This window comes from Lagopus leucura, unplaced genomic scaffold (genome assembly GCF_019238085.1).
Source record: "Lagopus leucura isolate 7727_CA_CO unplaced genomic scaffold, USGS_WTPT01 Super-Scaffold_100047, whole genome shotgun sequence".
Taxonomy (NCBI): domain Eukaryota; kingdom Metazoa; phylum Chordata; class Aves; order Galliformes; family Phasianidae; genus Lagopus; species Lagopus leucura.
The window spans coordinates 90,463-113,995 of record NW_024962293.1 but is presented as its reverse complement, the minus strand read 5'-3'; the positions used below and the strand labels follow the sequence as shown (position 1 = coordinate 113,995).

General features: G+C 52.3%; 1 protein-coding gene across 2 annotated transcripts in view; it reads left to right on the top strand.

The window, feature by feature from the left end:
- The first annotated feature begins 14,094 nt into the window (after nt 1-14,094).
- Nucleotides 14,095-23,533, top strand: part of CDH22 (cadherin 22) — a 33,934-nt gene continuing 24,495 nt past the window's right edge. For both annotated transcript variants that reach the window (XM_042884908.1, XM_042884907.1), the window contains exons 1-3: nt 14,095-14,403; nt 18,556-18,850; nt 22,486-22,605. In XM_042884908.1, coding sequence (XP_042740842.1) covers nt 14,179-14,403; nt 18,556-18,850; nt 22,486-22,605 — 640 coding nt within the window. In that variant the 5' untranslated portion in view covers nt 14,095-14,178. The remainder of the gene's footprint in view (nt 14,404-18,555; nt 18,851-22,485; nt 22,606-23,533) is intronic.

The following is a 23,533-nucleotide window of genomic DNA, read 5'->3' as shown; positions in this document are numbered from 1 at the left end:
AAGGAGGCATGCACGGCTGGAGCGGGGCATATCACACTTTTGGCTGGGAGAGAGTTAATTCTCTTTGTAGAGTCTTCTCTAATGCTGTGCTTTGGATTTTTGATGAAAATGATGTCGATAACACTGATGTTTTCAGTTGTTGCAGATTGATGCTTATGCCGAGTCAAGGACTTTTCTGCTTCTTGCACTGTCCTGCTGGTGAGGGGCTGAGGGAGCATGTGGGGATTCCTTTGGCACTGGGATGCTGGGCTCTGGGTGTCCCTGTCCCTGTTTAGGCACACACGAAGGACTCTGGGCTTTGTGCATGAATTCTGACATGATCATCATGAAAAAAAGCTAGAGAACTGAGGAGAAGGAGGGGGGAGTGAAGCAGCCCAGGGAATAAGGGGAGAAGGAGCAAAGGTCCGCGATGCAATGATAAAGACAGCAGGAAGCAAAGATGCAGTGTGTGAAGATGACAAAGCTGGGGAGAGCTGTGTTTGCATGTGGGCAATGGGAAGTGTCTGTGTGCTGCCAGTTCTCCTCATTTCCAGCATGGAGCTCTGGGGGGAGGGGGTGGAGGTGGGCTGGGGTTCAGCTCTGGCTTGGTTGTGAGGATTGTCACTGCCATGGGATGGCTGTGGGGGTCTGCGCTGGATGGAGTGAAGTGGGTCACAGCATTCTATGTGTGCAAGGGGCAGTGCTGCAAACCCACAGAGGGTCTGAGGGGCTCAGGGCTGTGCAGGACTGCACCTGCCTGTGTGGGATTCCGTGCCCCCTCCTGTGTGCGTTACACTCACGTGTTCCAACACGATCCTGCTTGCTCACGTGTATGCATATCTCTCCTTGGCTCTATTCTTTCACATGCACTTTGTCCATTTGCTTTTCTGTCTTCCCCGTTGCTACTGTAATCTCTCTCTCTGTCTCCCTTTGTTGCTGGGCTGCTTTGTTGCCTTTCACCTCACCATGTCCCTCTTCATTTCTTTTGATAATAATAACATTAGAACGTACATGCAAGGCCTCAAGGTCCCTGCTTTGTGCAGATACATCAGGATAGACCCTTCAAAGCTCGTGTGTTGGAGAGAGCAGACTCCCACAGTCTCCCTGTTGCCAGGACTGGCGGAGGCAAAGGGCTCAGTAGTGACATGCGACCTGTGCAAAGCCCTGCATGTGTCCTGTGTCCATCCTGGGATGCTGGAAGGGAAAATGTGTCTCCTGTTTGCTGGAGTTCAGCACCAAAGCCCTGAACTCTTAGGCCTGATCAATGGATGGGTCAATTCATCTCCTTTCATTACTTGTATTGAGCCCAGTTGCTTGTTCCCAGAGCTCCCAGTCTGTCCCATACTCAGCGTGACATTGGATTGGTAGTAACGCAGAACTGAAGCTACCTGTGGATGCCATTCAAACGTGCTGGGCTTTCAGAAACGTTCTGCTTTCCAACTGCACTTTGCATGTGGGGCCTCTGTGGAGAGCTGATGAACTTCAGTGGAATGCTGAAGGAGAAAAGCAGAGCTCCCAGTGACACGCTGTGCTCGCAATGCCCCTGCTGTGCTGGCAGCCCTGTGTGACTGCTGGGTGCTGGGCCACAGCCTGTAAGAACAGCACTGGAGATAGGGGAGGAGGAATCCAGTTTTTGTTTTTCACCTGACAAAGTGGTCAGAGTTCCTCGTGGAGAGAAGGTGGGTACTGTCTCCAGCTTGCCAAATCATATCCAGCAAGCCAAGGTATTCTTTTTGATTTGTCAGAGATGTGGCTCTGCCGTGGCAGTCATCGTGATGTGTCAATGATTCAGGTTTGAACTAGGAAAGGATTCTGAAGTCAGAAAACAGTTTTACACTCTTTCAGCCATCTGAGAAATGTGTATTCTGTCTGCAGTGGTCTCTTCCAGCTTTGTTCAGCTGCGCTTCACAGTTTTCAGGTGCTTCCTTCCATTCTGGCTCTGACAGAGGAGCCTTTTGCTGTGCCTGTGTCAGTTCTCGTGTCCTGAACCTCTTTGCTGAAACCTGGATCTGGGGAAGAGCAAGCAATAGGCAGTAAAACCAAGATCCCTCACCTGGCCCTGGGGTTTATGGTTGTCTGCAAAGGTTGCTGAAGCTGCAGGTCGCCTTGGCAGATTTGCTTACCCTCCACTTTCTCTAGGAGAAATTCTGCTCTCAGAACAGGTGGCCGAGGTCCCTCTTGGTGAGGTCTCATCCTGGGCTCAGCAGCCCAGGAGCAGGGCACGGTGGTGATTTGCCTTCCTCCAGTTGCTGACATTAGATCTGCCCATGGCAATTGGAGCTCCCATCTGCTCTGGGCTGCTGTGCACCTGCCTGCAGCTGTCAGAACAATTCCTCATTGCCAGAGGTGGAGGGGGGAGAGCGTTCCCCTCCTGAACAAGGCATGCTAGTGAAAAATACTGAATCTGGCCAGGTGAAGCTTTTGAGAAGCACATATAAGTATCAGCAGGGCTGTTCTGGATGGCTGCCTCCCGTTGGTTCTGTGTACCCTTGGTCTTGGCCAGGAGCTGAATGCAAGGAGTGCAGTGATGGGCATCGCTCTGTCTGGGGGAGCATATGAGAAGCGTGGTGGGGCAGGGGAAAGCTTTATCTGTCCACCTGCACAAGGCATGCTCCCTGGGCAGGTGGTCTGGGAATGGAGTGGGCTCTTGTGACCTGTTGTGGGGATTGCCTGTGTGTAGTATCTGCCTTTGCTTATGGGGAGGTGAAGGTGAGCACTTCTCCCTTTGTGCACGCATGGGAAGGCAGTGGGGCTGGTGTACCTGCCTTCAAACCATCCTCTTGCTCCCGCTCTGCAAAGCCTCCTCCTATTGCTAGTTAATATTAGTATTCAGTTTGTGGAATGGGCTGTGCAATTAACACAAAGGTACAGTCATTCATTCCGACTGGAGGACTCATGGGATCAGATGTACTGGGGATAGGAAGCGGAGGCTTTCTGCTGGGAAAGAATGTCACAGCACAGCGGACACAGAAATGAAAAGCTATTAATAATGATCCCGGAACTTCACTTCCATCAGCTGTTTATTTAAAGGTGCTCCGTATTCAAAGCCTCCTGATTTATGTGGGCAATAACACTCACAGTCCTGGGATCACTTTTTTAAGCAAGGCTAATGGGGTGAAACCATCATACTGCGACAGTAGAGATCAAGCTGGGAAAATGATACTGGAGAGAAAAATAAACTATTGCCTAGATTATCCAGGAGCTACGCCGGGCTGGGAGTCGGTGTGAGCTCCCTGCTCTTCCAGCATTTATTAAGGCTTTTACTACTTCTTTTTTTCTTCTTGTTCTTTGTGAACAGAATTTATTGGGCATGGAAGGATATAAAAATTTGATTCTGTCAGACAAGATGCCAAAAGCTTCTGATTTTGCGTTAGTATGAATTTTTTTTTTTTTGGTCTGTGGTAGGGCTGTGTTGCTTCCCTGACTCAGCCCCATATCTGAGGGACCTGTCCCCTCCAAGGAAAGGGCTTTCTGCCCTTTCTGCTCATTGCTTGGCTTTTACATGGACAGCAGCGTTTCTGGGGCATCTCTGCCTTCAGCTGCGTGCCTGCAGGGTGGAGATGAGAGGTGCGGTGGTAGCTCAACCCTGCTGTGCTCTTTCTGGAGAAGCCAGCTTTCAGGTAGACTTCTGCAGTCCTGATGGCTGACAAGTTCTTCCCAAGGAGGTGACTCAGCCACCAGGGATTCCTGCCAATTCTGGATTTTTCTGAGCAATGCCGCATCGTAACAAAACATATTTTCTTCCCCTTTGAGGAGTGAGGCTGCACGATGTTCACCTCCAGGTCCCAGACTGGTGCGGTGCTGAGATTCCTTTCCCCTCTGTGGTTGCTCAGTGGTTTCTGGAGAACAGAAAGGTTTGGTCCGAGCCCCTTCCCCATACCAACATACCCTGTCCTGAGGTGGTACAGTGCAGGTTGCAATGTGAATGTGGTGGCACCAGTCTGGACATTCCAGGGGCAGCCTGGGAGGCTGAGCAGCTGCAAAGCAGTGGATTTTGGCAGGTTTATTGTTGCAGAAATAATGTTCTTATCTGTTATACTATCTTGCTTCTAATTCTTATTTAATGAGCTCCTCTGAAAATAAGAAAAGCATTGGAACAGTTTTCTTAAGTGTGAAAGATCAGGCTGAAATTGGCGTTAAAGAGACTAATTACTCTCATTCTTCCATCTTCCTGACAGCTGTTTACTGCTGCAGAGCTTGTCCTGAGGTGCTGAGGAAGTCACTTGCATCTTCACAGGCTGCTTTCGGCCTGAGGTGCCAGCAACAAAGTCAGTGCCTGCTTCTGATCTGGGCTGCGTGCAGCTGATCATCCTATTACATGGGCGGAAAGCACTGTCAAAGCTGCGGGCGTGAGCCCTGTGGTGCAACTCCCCCAAGTCTTGTCCTGCTTTTCGCTGCTCTCTTTTTCTCCCTTATGTCCTCCTGGCTTCAATCCGTGTGACCCTGTGCTGCCTTTGGACTCACCATCTCGAAACGGCACCGTTTTGGATTGAGGGGAGACTTCCCTGGTGCCGTGTGTGCTGGAAGGAGGTGACGTGCATCCTACCATAGGACAGAGAGGTTTCCAGGGACAAAATTGCTAAGAGCATCAAAGAGATTCAAGGAATGGTTTGAGTTGGAAGGGACCCTAAAAGGCCGTGTAATCTATCCCCAGGCAGTGCGCAGGGACACCCACAGCTCCTTCAGTGCTCAGAGCCCCCCAGCCTGACCTGAGTGCCTGCAGGGATGGGGGACCCCACTCATCTCTGTGCCACTGCCTCACTGCCCTTGTTGTGGGGGAAAAAAAGAAAAAAATGCATGGAAGAGTTGGCAGCAGCAAGACCTTCCCAAGGATGTCGTGTTTCTGCCATAGCATTTATTTAACCTGAGGACTAAATCTGCCCTTGAACCCTGGGCAATAAACAGAAGGAGTCCTTCTGGCTCAGTAATGCCCACGTGTTGTTTCTGTAGGAATTTGGGCAACTTGCAGGGGAGGTAGGGAGTCGCAGGTAAGAAAGCTGTGAACATCTTCTGTTTAACCACACGATATTGAGTGATAAATAATTCACACATCTGCCAAACATTTGATTAAAAGTACCCAATTCCCTCCACATTTGTCAAAGTCTAAGAATTCCGTTTTGTGTCTTTTATTTTAATCTGTCCTTTAATTCCTATCCAGGTGCCCACTTGTCGGGGCTGTCAGCCTTGATTCCTCTCACCCTGCACTGGGCAGCCCAGCGCTGGGGCTGTTCCTTTCTTCTCTCTGCTGGTTTGCAGGGCATGGAGGGGCAGTGGGCAGGGAGGTGCTGGGTTAGTGCCCAGTGCTACTGGTAGGAACAGCAATGTCACCCTGTTTGCCTTCCCATCTACAGACGAGCATCTCCTTCATGTACTCTCTTTCAGCTTCACCTCTGCATTAAGGCCAATTTGACACCGCTTTTCAGTCGCAGTTTGGCCGGTCCCTTGGCTCAGTCCAACCCTTCAGAAGTTCCTGAGTGGGATAATCTCCTCTCCTTTATGGATTTTGCTACCTACGTGGGCCCCCTTGGCACTTTCTGGCAGGTCATGATTGAATTCACTGCTTGTTTTTTTCCCTTTCTTTGTCAGATTTGTCAGATCTTTGTCAGATTTGGACTTGTGGCAATGGGATGTGTCTTTTTCGGGTTTTTTCTTTCATTGTTTTTGCCTCCCATCTGCTGCTGAGAGCTTATTCTTCTGCTCCACAGCCTTTGGGGACCTGCAATGGGAGAAGAGGGAACAGCCTCAAGTTGTGCCAGGGGAGCTGCGGGTTGGATGTCAGGAAGAGTTTCTTCTCAAAAGAGCAGTGATGCATTGGACGGGCTGCCCAGGGAGTGGTGGGATCACCATCCCTGGGGTATTTAAGGAAAAGGTGGATGTGGGACTGAGGGATATGGATAGTGGACAGCACTGGTGGTAGGTGGATGGTTGGACTTGGCGGCCTTAGAGGTCTTTTCTATCCTTAATGGTTCTGTGGTTCTCCCTCTGCCAAAGCAGTTGGTGGGTCCTAGGGATGGTTTGCCTATGTGAAGGGAAGACTAGCCATGCCCTGCCCTGAGTGCACCAGTGCCTCGTTCTGCTTTTTTGTTAGCACTTCAGGCAATTGGTCAGATCCACAGGAAGGAGCAACCAGGGGCTACCAGAGCTGCGTCCAACAGCGCAGGCGCTTGCAGGAGCTGTGCTGAATGGGGAGAACAAGTCTGGATACGCACAGCAATCCTCGCTGGAGCCGTGGTTTCTCCCGTCCGATCCTTGGCAGTCAGTGCAGGGATGTCTGTGCTCAGCTGGGACAGCAGTTTGTGCAGGAGGTGCGTTGTTTGCCCAGCTGGGCAGTGCTGCTGCTGACTGCTCGCCTGCAGGGCGCTGGGGGGGGCACAGTGCAGCCAGCTGTGCTGCAGGCACAGAGCCTCTCTCCATGCTTTCCTCTCCCTCTGGCTTGGAGTCTGTTCCTCTCAGACGTGGGCAGAGGTTGTGTATGTAGTCAGGGCCGCGGGATGCTGCCTTTGCTTTCACCTCCTCTGAGTTTGTTTTTAAAGGCAAATTAAAAGTATTGTATTCACGTAGACAAGGCATGAAAATTCCGTTTTGGAAAAGAATTGCTGCAGAGCGAAACCGTTATGGCTGTAAAACTCTCTTCCCTAAGGCGGACTTTGAGATTTTCTTTGCAATTAAAATTTCTTTGAAACTTGGACCAAAGATGATTTGGAGGAAAAGAAAAATAGAAAAAATAAATCCAGAACTTTGAAAGTACGTTCTTCCAAACACTGCTTGTGTTAGTGCTTTAAGAAATAACTGTTCCTCCCAGTGTGTCTGATAGCAGAAAGTGGCTGAGCATGAGAAGCCAAGAGGTTGTGAATAGCTCCTGCTCTGACAGTTGCTGCACTCTTTTATTGGAATTTCTCAAGGCAGCATCAAAGGGGACAATAATTAAACCGAACTTAAAAAGGAGGGAGAAAATGGATGCTTAGTCACCCGGTCCCAGCCATTGTTGAAGTAGAACCTCCTTTGGAAAAACAGCTTTACCTGTGTGCAGATTCACCCGAGAAGAAAAGCAGAGGCTTGGGGCAGAAGATGTGCAGAAAGGCTTCTTGTCATCCAGCGTTGCTTTGCACAGTCCTGCCTTTGGGATCAGTTCATCTGCTTTACAAAGGCCTTTCACTGCGTAAGTGAAAAGGCTTCTATGGTTTTGAATCCCTTGGCCACTTATCTCCGGCATTTTTACGCACATTTATGCTGTGTGCCACCCAGATCAATATCTCCAACCTTTTCTCTATTACTTGATTGGTAAAATGCATTGAGATTCTGGAAGGGGCACCAGATTAGAGTGTGCCTCATGCATGAATGTATTCCAGCGGAAGGATGCTATGGGGCATTCCTGAGCTTGCAGTGCTAGCAGCCTCTCTAGCCTGCGGTTGCTTTCAGTGACACCACATCATTTAGATATATAATCTCCAGCTTTGTTTCACTGGAATGCTGGACCTTGAATGGGATCTGATGTGGAATGGGGACTTGCAGTACAGTGGTTATGACCATGGCCACTCTCGGCGTGGTTTGGCATCCCCCACCTTTGCTCATACCGTGATGATGTTCCTCATGGACTTTGCAATGCCAGTAATATATTCCAGCCAAAGACACTTGCTCGTTGTGGCAGTGGTGCTGTAGTGGTATGGAGGGAATGGTGGTCGCCATTATGCTCAGCGTGCAGAGCACTCGCTCCACATAGGGCTGAAGCTGATGGGTGCCCTGGCTGTGCTGTTGTCCGGCCCACAGAGATGCTCTTAAAATGCCTCTTGGAATCCTAGAAGGAACCATAGGAAGATGTGGGCATGTCAATGGGTGCTTGGGCCTGGCACATTTGTTATGGTTGGTGTGGCACTGAGGTGGATTGTCAGAGGCAGTGTGTGAGATGCTGGTATATGGGAGGTTCTTGCCTTCTGGCCTGCTCTGGAGTTGGCAATATCTCATATATGGTGAGGTTGCCTCCTCCCTCTTCTCTGGATTTTGAGAAGTTCATAAAAGGAAAAAAAAAAAAACAAAAAAAAAAAAGCCAACCCAAACACTATTTGCCTCATTTTGTCTTACAATATCCAGTAGAGAAAGTGAGCTCCAGAGAGCCTAAGTTCATATCTTAGCCCTAGGCCTGGAGATTATGAACCTTCTTAAAGCTTTGCAGCAAGCTTACCGCACTTGTGTTGCCTCCATATTCCAGACAGCAGTGCTAGCTGGTTCTGTGTCCCAGGAAGGGCAGTGTTAAGGGGCTTTGTATCCTGTGTAACAGGAGGAGCTGTGGTTGGCATGTGCAGAGCTGCAGGCAGTATGAGACAAGAATTTGCTGGTAAATAACTGCAGACTTTTTGCTGCTCCATCTCCCAGAGAAGTCTGGCTGGACCAGCATGCTGCCTGCTTGTGCTCAGGGATGCTGCCTTGCTCTGAGCTGGCACAAGTGTGGTCCCCAGAGCTGCTGTGCTTCTGCTTGCACGTGGCCTCAGCTATTCCCTTGTGACTGAAGCAGCTGGTGAGTGTAGGTGGTGCTGGGCCCCGTGCTGGGCTCCCGTTCCCTGTTGTCATTTCTGCATGCAAGAGATGGCAGAGCTGTCCCACCCAGCTCCTGGGTAAGGGCACGTTTGGGCAGAGAGTGGAGAGCTCTGCATGTTGCTGGAGCTTTGCCTGTTGTTTGGAGAGGACCTCCAGCCGTGCTCTACTGCTGCTGGAGTGCTGCTGCATGTCTGGCTGTGCACTGGGAGCCCTGCAGGAGCCTTCGTCTCTGCTGTCCTGAGCTGTATCCAGGGGCTGCAGATCTGCCTGCCAGGAGCAGCACTGTGAGCTGTGTCTGAGCTTTGCATCCATATGCAGCCACCTCTTGGTGCACCTTCCAGTGCTCTTCTCTCCACCTTCTATGTGTGGCAGCTATGTGTTGCCAAAGTTAATAAAGCCCCAGGGGCTGGGGCTGAGCTGAGCTTGTTGACTGGCTGCCTCTTGCTGAAGCTGCTGCTGTCTCATGTCCTCTGGGCTGTGGAGAGACAAAGAATGCCCAGGCTGCAGAGAGCTCCTTCCCTGTGCCTGGCAGCTCTGCTTTCCAAGGGTGGCACGAGCAGTGTCTGCCCATGCAGTGGAGCTGCAGCCATGGGCACAGCAGGTGCAGTGCTGGTGCGGTGGGTGATGCTCTGCCACATGGGGTGAGGAGCAGAGTGCTGCTGGGTATGCATCGCTCTGGCAGTGAGCTGGAGGAAGGGAGGCTTTCCTGCCTTGTTGCATCCTTTGTAGCTGATGGTCAACTCCGCGTTTTCTGCTGATCATAAGGGCTCATCTCGGGAGCGGTTCTGGTGTGCAGTCCTTCTGACGTGGTTGTGGGCAAAGGCAGTGCTTGGAGCTCCCTGTGTGTTTACCTGGTGCTAGCCGGGTCAGCATGCTCTGCACTGGCGTGGCACTGCTCCCCGGCTGCAGGGCTGTGATGGAGCAAGCAGTGCTGCCTCCGCCTGTTATTGTCTGCCCATGCCTTCCCCCTCCCCTGCCTGCTTTCCCTTGCACCAGGCTGCATTTGTAAAATGAAATAAATATTGACACGGACGGGATGCTATTCAATTTGTCCTGATCACTGGGCTGCGGTGAGTCCTGACAGAGCAGAGTGTAAAACATAAGCTCAGGATGTAATTTCTACTGTCAACATGATGTACAGTACGGCTGTGCCAAATATACACCGACAAACGGTGCAAGCTCTTGCAGGGAGGAGAAGGGGAGCTGTGCTGATATTTGGGGATGATGGAGCAGCAGTAGGAGAGGGGGCACGTTGGGGTGGTGTGAGAGCTTGCCTGTCAGAGCAGGACCTGGGCACGCAGCCATGTGAGTGCATGCATGCTGTGCAGCTGCAGGCTGCTCGGGGTGCTGTGCTGGGACTGAGTGGTTGCAGAAAGTAGCAGCTCCCACTTTGCTGTTTGTGGCAGGAAGGAGTGGCACCTCCAGCTTTGTGGCTGGATGCTCATCAGTGATGCGGGGAAATAAATGCTGTGCTGGTCATGGTCCCTGTGCGTGGGACCTTCTGCGTTGCTGTGGGGTACCTCAAATTCTGCTGTGGTACAGACATGAGCATGGGACAAGGGATGGCACACCTTCCTTACAAGCACAGGCTGAGAGCTGGGGCTGTGCAGCCTGGAGGGAAGAGGGCTGTAGGGAGAGCTGAGGGCAGCCTGTAGGTATCTATAGAGGCTATGAGGGAGGGGACAGACTCTTGAGCAGGGCCTGTGTGATAGGACAAGAGGAAATGGTTTCAAACTGAAAGAGGTAACCTTTGGATATAAGGAAGAAGATTTTTACAATGAGGGCTGTGAGGCAGTGGTACAGGTCCAGAGATGAGATGGATGCCCTGTCCCTGCACGCACTCAGGCTGCAGGGGTGTCCCTGATAACTGCAGAGGTCGGACCAGATGCCCTTTAAGGGTTCTTTCCAACTCAACCCATTCTATAACTCTGTAATGTGGGGCTCTCAGATACTTTGCCCCTGGAAGAGCTCTGTGGTGTGATAGCCAGAAGGAAAAATGTGCACTGACACAATGCTGGCCCTAGGCATGGCCTGGAGCTGTGAGAGAAGAGGAACAGATGAAAATTTTTGGGTAGAACGCAAAAATCTTGTCTGTGGCAATGAACTTTACCAGAGATATGTCTCTGGGTATGTATTCTTAGGTGGCTCTGGGTACCAAGATCATAGGATCACAGAATGGCTTAGGTTGAATAGGACCTTGAAGATCACACAGTTTCAATCCCTGCCGTGAGCTGGTTGCCCCCCACCACATCAGGCTGCCCAGGACCCCATCCAACCTGGCCTTGAATGCTCCAGGGATGGGGCATTCCATCTAGGGCTTCTCTGGGAAGCTGTGCCAGCTCCTCCCTGCCCTAAGGTCTGGAGCTCGAAGTGGGATGAATAGAATCTGGGATCTGAGTGTCTGGGAGGTGCATTGGGACTGGGACGTGCTCTGCAACCACGCACAGCCTGCAGATCGCTCAGCCGAATGGAGCTGAACTTTGTCAGTGTGAGGTAGCCAGTAGCAAACCACGTTAGTTCAGGCATAGATGTAAGACGAGAATTCTGTTAAATGTAAAACACAGCATAATGGCCGGGACTCAGAGCACAGTGTTGTGGTTCCCACAGCAACGGCAGCCCAGCCCATGCGCGCCCAGCAGGACTCTCCCTGCCGTGCCAGAGCTGCTCTATGGAGTGCTCAGATGCAACAGGGCTGAGCAAGTTGCCTTGGGAACTGTGGGCCAGCTCTGCTGGAGCCATGCTGGCCCACTGCAGCATCTCCTACCCTTGCATAATTTGCCTTGCTACAGTACGTGCATTTAGCTTGTTCTTTTACTGCTTTGTGGATGCTGTTTTGGATTTAGTGGCTGAGGAGCTCTTCAGAACTGTTATGTCTGTAGTGCTGTTGCTGCCTAGTAAGGCTTCTGCAGGGCGTTATGAATCCAGTGCAGCCTGGATGGCCTCAGGGCGCAGGGGGAGATGGCTGCAGCTGGGGATGGCCTCTCCCTAATGCTCTGCTTATGTGGCAGTCCTTGAGATCACGTACATACACAGTTAGTTCTGCTTCTAGCAGCGATGTTGATCAGGTACAATCCAATAGTAGGAGGATTCTGAGCACATCTGGAGGCATTACCTGGGGAGTAGCAAGAGCAGAGATGCTGGATTGGGTGTTCTTCCCATGCATATTGCATGTACTGGGTGCTGACCCAAAGCTCTCACTCCAGCACAACTTCAGTCTGCTGACATCTCTCACTGTCGGGGGAACTCGCTCAAAAATAACTACAGATTTCCCAGATATGAGAAATTGGAGAGATGCTGTTTGTGGCAGTGAAGCTCTGTGTCTTGTTATTTGTATCTTCTCTGTATCCACGCAGGAATGATAAAAACAGATTTGTAGGCATCCTGTTACTTGGTGAATCTCTGCTCTTGAAGCCTGCTGCAGGTGAGGCAGCTCCTTCACATCTGTGTTTGGCCCACGAAGGGAGCAGTCGCTTTATGCTGCCAGACTCGTAACAGTGGGAGGGAACGAGTCAGCCCATCACCCATCCACAGATCATCCTACTCCTCTAGATGCAGTCTGCCTTGTAAAATGCTTCGTGGTGTTTGTTTATAGGGATTCCTGCCCTTTACGTTGGCAGGAATAACCTGTCCTCGTGGGGCAACGGCTGCGAGAGGGGGCTTTGCCATCACTGGCGACCTCACGGGGCCACTGTGAATATGTCTGAATAACAAGCAGCCTGGCAGGAATGTTAGCGCTTCTGCACCGTGGCTCCTAACAAAAAAATGCACTGGGGACTCTGTGCTTCTTGGAGCATGAAGTGCACAGGGCTTGCACGTGTGAGAGCTGATATGTGCATGTGTGCGTGGAATGTGGCATGTGTACGTTGAGGGGAACCTGGCACGTGTAGACCCAAATGAGGCACAGACATGGATAGAAAGGAGCGATGGCGTGAGGACTCTTAGCCGTGTGCATGAAATATGAGTGAGCCCTTGTATGCAAATGTGTTTGTATACATTGCCTGACATGCTGTGCACAAACCAGGAGTAGGCAGCTCTGAATGATGCTTGGCATTCCTCGGGTCAGCAGCCCTGTGCTTCTCAGTGTTTGTCTGGACAGGGAACTGCAGAACTGACAGTTCTTGGATGCTGTAGGGAACCGACTTGCATTGTAGGTGCAGTCACAGGAGGGAAATGGCAAGGGCAAGGAAGGGCTATGGGGATATTTGCTGGCTGCCCCTTCTCTGTGCTGCTGGGGCTGTTTGGTGTCCTGCAGGGGGCTGTGCAGGGCATGGTCCAGGCAGCTGCTCAATGCCCATCGCTGGGAAGCAGATAGCTATACCTGGTGCCTCACACGTGTGATCCAGGACTGACCCCCCCTTTCTGTCCATCTACTTTCCCTCTGCTATTCAGAGTAACAGATGGCAAGAGATTAACTCCTCCAACCAGTGAAGATGAGCATGTTTTGTGCCTGGTGGGTGTTGTGGAGCTCTGGTGGAAGCTCAGGGTGTTGGTGGAGGGAGGTATGGGTGCTGCATGCCTATCCCTCATCCTTATTGAATTCCCTCTCACCGAATGCTCTCTTGTTTTCATCCTCACCACCTTATGAGTGGCTTGAAGCTTACTCCAGAGGTCTTTCTATTAAAAAAAAAAAAAAAAAAAGTTTGCTTTAAAGTCATCCAGGTGATGAGCCCTTGAACAGCTGCTTTTCTCCAAGCTCATTGGCAGAGAAGTGAGGCACTGGGAACACGGGACTGGTGGCAGGGGCTGGAGAGCCAGCAGCTCCTGCTGACAGAGCTCTGCCAGCCTCCCTCCTGCAGGACCAGTGTGGCCGGGCACTGCAGTGGGGCACCCCAAGGCAGGGTGGGGGGGGAGGTACCGACTGAGGGCGCAGGGGCAACGGGAAGCATGGAGCCCCACTCTTGCATCAGCACTGACACTTGGCCTTTTCCAGGCTCCCAGGAATGCTGCTGGCTGCCCTACACCTCTCTGTGTGAGCCAGCAGAGGATGGAAGCGACTGGCATCAGCTGGGCCAAGGATCCTTCGTCAGGTGCTGGGATATCACCCCCCTGAAGACGGGATTTACAAATGGGCTCATGAGCAGAGCGTGCAACACGGGCCCCTGTGCTGCTGGACCCCTCGTGCAGTGCTGTAGGGCCACCGTGGGACAAACAGAGGCTGCCTGCAGCACCTGGTCCACTTAACTCATCTGTGAACCTTTCCATGGAGAAGCTGTGCTGTGCTCCCTGCGGATGCTGGCCTGGGGCAGCGGTGTTCTGTGTGTGGCCGTGGAGCTGTCTGCCTGTGGGGTGGGCACTGAGCTGTGTGTGACCTCACTCCCAGGCACCGCTGCTGCAGCTGATCCTGGAGCCCTGCAACCCTGTCCCCAAGAGCAAATGCCAGCTGCCAGACTCTTCTCAGGAGATGCAGAAGCAGCCTGCAAGGCACCAGCGCTGACTGCTCTTGAATCAGCAGCAGGAGGCGGCCCAGAACTCCTGTAGTTGCAGACAAGACTGCATCCAGCTGGAACAGGAGGTGTCCAGCTGCAGGATGTGGCATGCTGCAGGGATGGGGACACTGCAGTGACCAGTGAATCCCACGCTGCCAATGTTGACTTTACTCCTACTCTCCCCATAAGGATGCCAATTGCCTGTCCAAAATCTGCAGCTCATGCAGCCTCCTAGAGTGCGATGGCAAAGGGTCTGCAGGGCTGCTGCTGGACCATGCTGCTGCTGCTCTGTGCCATCCAGGAGCTGGGGGCCTGGGCCGTGCACACTGCGGCAGAGGGTCCTGACCTGGGGCAGCCGGGGGATCCCACACTGCTGGCCAGCGGGCGAGTGAAGCGTGGCTGGGTCTGGAACCAGTTCTTTGTGGTGGAGGAGTACACAGGCACAGAGCCACTGTACGTGGGGAAGGTAAGGCAACCCTGCATCTCCCTGGGGCTGGCCGAGCCTGTGCAGAACGGGGCGTGCTGCAGCATGGCTGAGCCTGGTGAGGTGAAGGGACACTGTTAGAGCAGCAGCCAGGGGGTGGACTGGGATAGCATGAGCCTGGCTCTTTCCTGGGTGGGTTTAATGTTCTCCCATGGACCTGGGGAAGGAACACACCTAAATCCGTATCTGTCATCTCCCTCTTTTGTGCGAAGTTCCCACGAGTGTGAGGAGGGATGCAGTGCTGGGTGTCATGAAGGCAGCAGGGAAAGCTCAGCCTCATCTCTGGGAGGGCAGGCCAGTGGGGTGAGCACCTGCTTACTCTACTCTGCCTTATCTGCATGCTGCAGTGCTGATGGAGCACCCAGGGCCTTCCTGCCCCCAGAGGCTGCTGCATACAGCATAGCCTTGACCTGCTCAGGATGGTCAATTCCCTGTCCTGTAGCTCTTTCAGCATGGGGATGGTGTGCTGGGTGCATTTCCTTGTCCCTCCCTGAGTCTCCCTGCTGGCTCTGGAAGGACTGTGCTGTTGGACCTGTGAGCTGCAGCTGTTTCCATGCTAATCATCTGAGCAGACCGTAGCTGGCAAAGTGGGTGCCCTGCTGTGGTCATGGCGTGGAAATCCTGTGGCCAGGGTGAGGTTGGTGTGGGGCTGAGGCATCTGAGGCTGACCTGCACAGTGCGGTGCAGAAAGAGCTCAGTGCAGGCATGCAGGGGCTCCGAGGGCCAGCACTGGGTGCAGAGCTCACCAGAGGTGTGCCTGGCATGCAGGTGCTGTGCGGCACTGTCTGGGATCTGCACTGTGCCACCTCACTGACCCCAGTGCCTGAACTGCTGGGATGGGCACACGCAGTGGCCCTGGCTTCCTGAGGCTGCCTCCATTGGGGTTGCTGTGCTTTGTCCTTCTCTGATAGCTCTGCTGTAGGGTGTCCTGTGGCTCCCAGGTGCTGGAAGGATGTCATCTGTGTACTAATGAAAGAGCAGCGCTGGCTGCTGGGCCCAGCCCAGGGGAGAGCTGCTCCTATGGGGGCACAGACTCTCCCCGAAAGGAAAACACCCAAGCAAGAGCCCATGCAGCAGGGCTGTGTGATGGCTTCGGCTGTCTGGTTATGAGTCTGGAGGAGGCTCGAAAATGGGCTTTTTGGCTGGAGGCCAGGTGGAATTTCAGCCGTGATTTGTGTCCATTTCAGCAGACACTCGAAAGCCGCACTCCTCCGCCGCGACGCTCGATGCGGTTACAGTTAATTCACAGCTCCCCTGGGAGGTGACTCGAAGCATCAGGCCCTGTCAAACTCCAGAGGTAGCCTAGCAACAGCCTCATCTCCAAAATGAACCCGGGAACCTAAAACTAACCCATTTTACAGCCCCTTTCACATCATTCAATGCATCACCCACCCTGCTTAGAACAAGCAGCCGAGCTGTGCTGAAAACAATTCCCTTTTGGTGATGCTCCCTGGGGCTGAAGGCAGCCAGAACCCACGGATGGGAGACACTGATGCCAGGTGGGGAGGCAGTGCTGGGAGCTCACAGTGCCCATGGGATGCGCCCTCCATGGATGCTCCTCGCACACCTCGTGTGCTCTTCCAAAGGCTGATACCGTTTCCCTGAAATCTGGGTTCTCCAGCTAATCCTTCCTCTGAACTGTAATTTCCCCTGAGGCCGCTGTCAGTTTGATGTGGATTTCTTTGTTTTATTTTTTTTTTTTAAATAGAATTATGGGTCAGCACTAGTTACAAACTTCTGCATGTGGACAGATCTATTTTAGATAGAGGGGAGGATTAAAGGGGAAAAAGAGCAGATTTAATTAAGTTGCTAATATTTAAAGAAAATTGATGAACTCGGGCTTTATGAGTTGGAGCAAACAAAGTGTGCCTTTATTACGGGTTAGTTTTTATTTGATTTTCTTTCTTTTCCAGCCCCAGAGTCATTTTTTATTTGTGTATCTGTGCTTTCTGTTTAATCGCTTTTAATAAGGAATGTGCACCTCTGTTCACATTTAATTTCGATTTAATTATTAGCGAGTAATTAATGGCTCTGTGAAATTCCTGGGTTCGACTCTTTGGGACGAGGGAACTGTTTTCCCATAGAACAAATGGGTGCAATTGGACCTGTGGGTGTGCTGGCGGCTGTGGTGCTGCTGTCCCTGCAGTGAGCACAGGGGGGTCCCCCTTGGAGGGGTCCCATGGCACACAGCACAGCCCACAGCTCCCAGGAAAGGTGCAGCAATGCTGTGGGAGCGCCCTGGGATCCGCTCTGCAGCATTCCCCCTGATGTCTGCAGTCAGTTTTCCAGCCCTCCCCCATTAGTTGTTGTTTAGCCAAGCAGCACAGATTTAGGTCTTTTAATCTTCCCTTGTAAATCAATCTGTACGGCCCCTTGAGCCCAAGCTCCATTTTTCTTCCTTGCTCTCCAGTTTGCGGGGATGCTGGTGTCTGCTCCGAGCAGTCGGCGGTGAGCAAATATGTAAAGAGGATGTGCTGGGAGCTCAGCATGGTGCTGGGTGGTTGATCTCTGCCCTAATTATTAATCACCAGCCTGGCGTTCAGCAGGAAAGCGCAGCTTTCTGCTACCTGTGCTGAGCAGAACAGGTGCAACTTTGTCAGAAAAGCTCAGTTGCTGACGGGGTAGTCATGAACTTCAGGGATATTAATAACATGGTGGGGCTGGTGAGCGCCCCCCAGTCGGAGGGGTGTGTGGGTTTCTAGGGCAGGATGCTCTGCACACCATCCCCTACGGTGCTCTGATCCCCGTGGGACTGTGATTGGATGGCGTGGGGCTCCCACTGGTGCTGTGGGACCCCCATTGGCACTGGAAGACCCCTGTTGATGCTGTGGGACCTCCATTGGCACTGGAAGACCCTTATTGATGCTGTGGGACCTCCATTGGCACTGGAAGACCCCTATTGGTACTGTGGGTCCCCTATTGGTATTGTCGAACCCCCACTGGCACTGAACGACCCCTATTGGCACTGTGGGACCCCCAGTGGCACTGCAGAGCTCACAGCCATGCTCTAAGTGAAAGTCTGAGTGCTGGGGGGACCTGGGAAGCTGCTTCAGATGGGAAGTAATATGGTAATGTATGAGATGCATTGATTTGTCCGAAGTGCAGGCACCTCACTCATGAAATAAATATATAAACTGTATCTAACAAGACAAATATAATGAAGGCATCATATAAAAAAAGGGGGAAAGAAAAGAAAAAAGAGGCAGCTCCGGTATAAATTCTTGCTGGTAGAGCTGTGTGTCTGAAAGGTGGATTATAGAACTGCAGTTTGGAAGATTGAATGGCCCATAAACATTTTCATATTTCATTAGCCGATTAATGGACAGCTTTTTTTCTTCTTCTTTTTTTTTCCTTTTTTTTGAGTTGGTGGGAGAACTTTGCTGATTCTAAGCAGAAATTGCAGGGAGCAAATGAAGACAGCTGATGAAACCTTGCGGGTCCCTGTCCTGTTATGGATTGTCCCAATTAACGCCCGTTCTGCTCTCTGTCAAGATGCATTCTGCCTGTCCAGTTACTGTTAATAGATTTCTCATAAGTGGCTAGATTGTAAAAACCTCATAACTCAGCTTAATGCCACCAATAAAATTATCTCTGGACGTCTGGCCTGGATTCCAGTCAGCTCCCGGTCCAGGAGGAGCTTCTGTTTACCCTTTCTTTTCCTAATTTCAAACGTTGTCTTAATTAGAAAATGAAACGGAGACTGGCTACAAAAAGCACCTTCCCCAGGGCCTGTTTTTCATTCAGCACAGCCCGTCTCGCCTCATTTCACTGCAGGCTTTGCCCAGGAGCGATGTCTGGCAGCATCAGCTCTGCCATGGGCTCCATAACGCCAACCTGAGCTGCATTCCTACCCCGTTTGCTGCACAGCCTGGGAGAAACGGCCCCGCGTTGGATCTTGAGTCCTTGCAATGGGGTAACCTCTTTTTAGGGGGCTGTTGGTGAGTTGTCCTTCCCATACATCTCCTGGCCTCACTGTGGTGAGATCCGCAGCTTGGTTTGTCGTGTGAGTGGGTACTGGCAGCGTTTGGGAGCTGCCAAGCTCAGAGTGGCAAAGGCAGAACTGATGGTTCTGTGTGTCGTGCCCTCCTATGTGCAGCATCCCCTGCTGCTCCTACCTCTGCTCTTTCCTGGCAGATCCATTCGGACTCGGATGAGGGGGACGGCTCCATCAAGTACACCATCTCCGGGGAGGGCGCGGGGACCATCTTCCTCATCGACGAGATCACAGGTGACATCCACGCCACCGAACGCCTGGACCGGGAGCAGAAAACCTTCTACACACTGCGGGCTCAGGCCCGGGACAGGCAGACTGACCAGCTGCTGGAACCCGAGTCTGAGTTCATCATCAAAGTGCAGGACATCAACGACAGCGAGCCACGCTTCCTGGAGGGGCCCTACATCGGCAGCGTGGCTGAGCTGTCCCCCATTGGTAGGTGTCCTGGTGGGTGAGAAGCTTCCATCTCTGCCACTAAACCTTGAGCCTGCCGTACCCCACAAACCAGGCTATAAATCATAGGGATTCCCACTGAGAGCGGAGCTGAGGAGCCGAGAGGGATAAATAAATAAGGTAGCTTAAGGAAAAACAAGTGAATAAATCCTCTGAGCTGATTGCCAGCCCGTGGCTGTGTGCTCAGCCCCAGCCCTAAGCTGTGCCCTGGGGATGGGTCAGGGAGGTGCCAGATGCCCGCTGTGCCTCAGCCCTGGCTTTGTTCAGCTCTCAGCTCCCACGTGCTGAGGGTAGGGGTAGGAATGAGCCCTTATGTGCCAAGAAGCCTGTGGCTACCTGTGCTCTGGATTAACCCAAGCACTGTCTGTCCCCCTGTGTCTCAGTGCCTGCTCTCGCTGTCCCCTGCTGCCCTCAAAGCCCTGTGGCTGCCTCTCCATCCCCTTCAGCATCCCTGGGCAGTGTTGCTGCACCGTCTCGCCCACTTTCTGGCTTCCCTGCGAGAGGCCCAGTATTGCTGAGGTCATGCCTGTAATAGAAGTGGTTTCCTCCATGCTACCGCTGGCCTGCCCCCCCTTCAACACACCACTGTCAGCCTGGTGCAGTGCTGAGCTGCAGGTGGGATGTGTGCTATAAGATCCATTGCCAGGGATGGCAGCGGGCACTGAGCTGCACTCCCGAGTGCCGGCAGAAACACGGAGAGAGGATGCAGCACTGCTTGAGCTGGGGGTGGCTGCAGATGTGCAGGAGCTGCTGCCTGAGTTCCTGTTGGTGGATGGGGAGCAGATTCTCCCAAAGCACCCCAGGCTCTCCATCCTCTTCCATTTACCTGCACTAATCCTCTCCTGCGTCAGATGGTGACCCCTTGAACTGCAGCCACATGCTCCTGGAGCAATGAAAGGCAGCATGTGGACAGCAGAGCAGGAGGCATCCCATTCCCAAGGGGAAGAAATAAATTAATCTATTTTGCTTGAACTACTTTTAAAAAGCAAAGAATCTTCAACTCTGAGTATTAGACAAGGATCCCAATTCTTTAAAAAACGTTAACAATTATGGAGCTGCCTGATCACAGACTGATGTGAACAAGACATATCAAAGGAGACAGTTTCTATGCGAAATTGGAGATCAGAGCGAGAAAGAATCACGGTTTCACAACATGAAAGGAGGCGATTCCTGCAAATTAAAATACTCAGAAGTTAAAAGTAAAGAGAAGTGCTGTGAACGGCGTGGGATGTGCTTCCAAGCTGCATGCTCAGAGCGGGGGGAGCTGGAGCTGAGAGTTTACTGGGCTGAAGTCTGTCTGCCTGTGGCAGCCTCCAAGCCCTCTGCAGCCTGGCCAACCTGTGAGGTGGAGGGGCTCCTCCACAGCAGCCCAGCTAACAAGCAGAGATTGCTTCTCACAGCACCTTCACATGGTGTTGCTGCAAACTCCTCTGCTGGGCATGGAGCTTCAGAGAACACGCCTTACTGCCATTTCGGGTGTGGATGAAGGCAACCCCCCTGTAGTGGCAAAGCAGGGAAGGCTGGAAGGCTGGGCAGCTGGAATTGGTTGTGACATCAAGGTCAAAGGCTGGGGACCTGCTGGCAGTGCTTGTCCATTGCTCCATTTTCCTGGATGACCAATGTCCCTGATTCAGCTGTGCTCTTCTGGGATGGGTCACTCGGGGAGCAGGGCTGCTCTCCATCTCAGGTGTGGTTTGCAGGAAGCTGCTCTTCATTCCCCATCTCTGCCACTCTGCAACCTGAGCTGAGAAGTGAAGGGTGACCCCTTCTTGCTCTCCCGGACCCCCGTAGGGCTCATGCTGAAGGCTGGCCACGTGGGTGGCTTTGCTCTCTCCGGTGGCAGCAATCAGCTGCAGCTCCCTGCCAGAAGCACAGTTCCAGCTCCCGGAGGTGGGTCCCTTCCTGGAGCATAAAGAGAAGTAAAACAAATACGGTCAGATCCGCTCTGTGACAGCAGGAACAGATCAAAAGACATTATTTGCATAATGAAGGAGTACTAATTGGGAGGGAAAGTCATTTGACTTCCCGGTGCCTAAGAGGGAATAACAAATAATGAGGGAATTGCACAAACTCCCGCACAGGGGCTGGGAGTGCTCCACATTGGCCCCGTGCTCTGTTCCTGCACAGAGCTCAGCCCTGAGGCTACAGCCCTTGCTGGGTGCCCACCCTGCTGCCCATCACCCCCAAAGGGCTGAGCTGAGCCAAGTCAGTCTTGAAGGAGAAGACCCAGAGCTGCAGAGAAGGTAGGATGGGCCCAACCGACTGCTGGGGAACGGCAGGAGTTTCACCTTGTAACAGGAGATGCTAAAATTAGCTGTGTTCTCCCTCAGCTCCCTGGGGTCTGCTTAACAGCTGTCTGCCGCACACAGGCATGAGCCCAAATCCACACTGCCTCCTGCAAAACATCTCTGCTGCACAGAGCAGGTTGCATAGCCCAGAGCTGGCTTTTGGGCTGGGGAGCACGCAGAGCGACTGGTAGCTGGCATGATGGTAAATGTGGATCTTTCTGTCAGAACAGCTCTTCTCCCTCGGTGCATTTTGCTTTCATTTCTCTGTGTAGCACCAAGATTAGAGATGATTTGGCTGTGCAGACAGGAACTCAGGGTCAAACTCTGGCTCCATCGCAAAGCTGGCTGAATGCAAAACTGATTACTGTGAAGAGAAATTGTTTAATCTCCACACTAGAAGCAGAGGAAAAGACTTTGTTTAACGTGCAGCCAGAACACTTGCAGGCAGTCTGATGGGTTTTTCTTAATAGAAAATGCTCAAAATGCTCTTGTGTGCATCTGGCAGCAGCTGGGGCAGCAAGTGGGCATGTGCTGAGGATTGCACTGCCCTGGGAGCTGTGAATGGTATTGTTGGTACAGTCGGGTTTTCCCCTTCTGTAGCCTCCAGGTCACTCAGATGGAACTGCTGCCCTCTGGCATCCATCCAGGGTACACGGCTCTGCAGGATGAGGTGCTTCTCATGGGGTCAGGAAACTGATATCATATGCTGTGCTGTGCCTGGAGAGCAGGGCTGGGAGCAGCATCCATGGGTCTGGCCCCTCAGGAGGCTGCTGCTGGAGGTGGACCCTCATAGATCTTCTCCTTTCTCAGGGCTGTCTGTAGGTGGGATTAACAGCTTCTTCCTTATTTCTGTCGCCTTTGAGGACCTCAGCTCTTTTGTTCCTGAGGCCGTTCTCATGTCCTGGGTCCTGCTTCAGTCAAATTGAACATGATGTCAAATTAAAGCCATCTCAGGGACAGCTGGAGTGAAGCACCCAGTTTAGTGAGGCAGTGTTGGAAATCGATAACTTAATTGCAGACATTTGATGGACTTTTATCCAATTTATGGTCCTTCTGCCCTGCTACGTGTGGAGCATGACGACACGGTGCAGTGCCTGGCTCTGGACAGGCAATAGCTCTTCCTCCCCTGCAGCTGCCCTAAAATGTGAGATGACTGCTGGGAGCAAAGCTACCTGCTGATGTGGAGAGCATGCCCTGCTCTGAGGTGGCCCACAGTCCCATCCTCCTGTCACTCCGTGGGACAAAAGGGGCCGTATTTCTGGATGTCCTCTGGACACCTCCTAAGAGATCCACGTCTCTCTCCTGTTTTTGTTCTCATCCCTGCTGCAGGCACCTCTGTGATGCAGGTGATGGCCTCCGATGCCGACGACCCCACATACGGGAGCAGCGCCCGCATTGTCTACAGCGTGCTGGAGGGCGAGCAGCACTTCACCGTGGACAGCAAAACGGGTGAGCAGCACCCAGGGAGCTGCAGGGCACCTCATCCTGGGGGTGCAACGCGTGTCTGCGCTGTGAGCAGCAGGCGGAGCGTTGGGATGGGCAGCAGGGCTGGGGGGAAACTGCAGCCGCCAGACCTGCACCCCTCACCTGCACCAACTGCAGAGTGAGCGCAGCTGTGGGCACGTAAAATCTGGGGAAGGTTGAAGTGCTACCAGAGGGGCTTTACCAAAGGCCACGTTGTTATCGCCAGGGCTTTGATTAAAGGTAACACTTCAAATTAAGGAGCGGTTTATAAATGCTCTATTAATATTTAATGAAAGAACAGTGGAAGCTGCTCCATTCCTTAATAACGTATAATAGAGCCCGTTGTAAAATGCATCTCTAATAAATCCCTAGCAGATGATGCTCTGACATACTGGTTAGAGTAGACCATAACCGGGAGATGTTGGGGTATATATTCTCCTTGCCTCCCAGGAGTGTGACTCTCATTACCCTTAATGGGAACCTTGTAAGCTTTCTAAGGAGGGAAGACACTCAAATGCTAATAAGAGATATTTAAGGTACAAAGCATGCAGTAAAGTACCTTCAGTTTAATGAAAAATTGTCGAAAGACAAGAGCACCGAGCAGCAGCAGCTTTGGTTGGAAAGCTGGGCTGCAAAGTGCCCCCACCCTATTGCTGAACCAAAGGGAACCTTGGGGAGATCTGCCCCTGGCTGCCTTCTCTCCCACATTTGCTTGGTTTTCCTTTTATTTGCGAGGAGACAACGAGCTAAATACTGAAAACTCAAGTGTGTGTGGGATCCTGCTAGTCTGAGACAGCGTTGTGTGAGTGGAGGCTGAGAACGGGGCTGCTGGAATGGAGAGGGACCACTGGGAGCAAAATGCACAAGCCGGGACGTGCAGAGGCTCAGCTCCCTGCAACAACATTAATGCTGC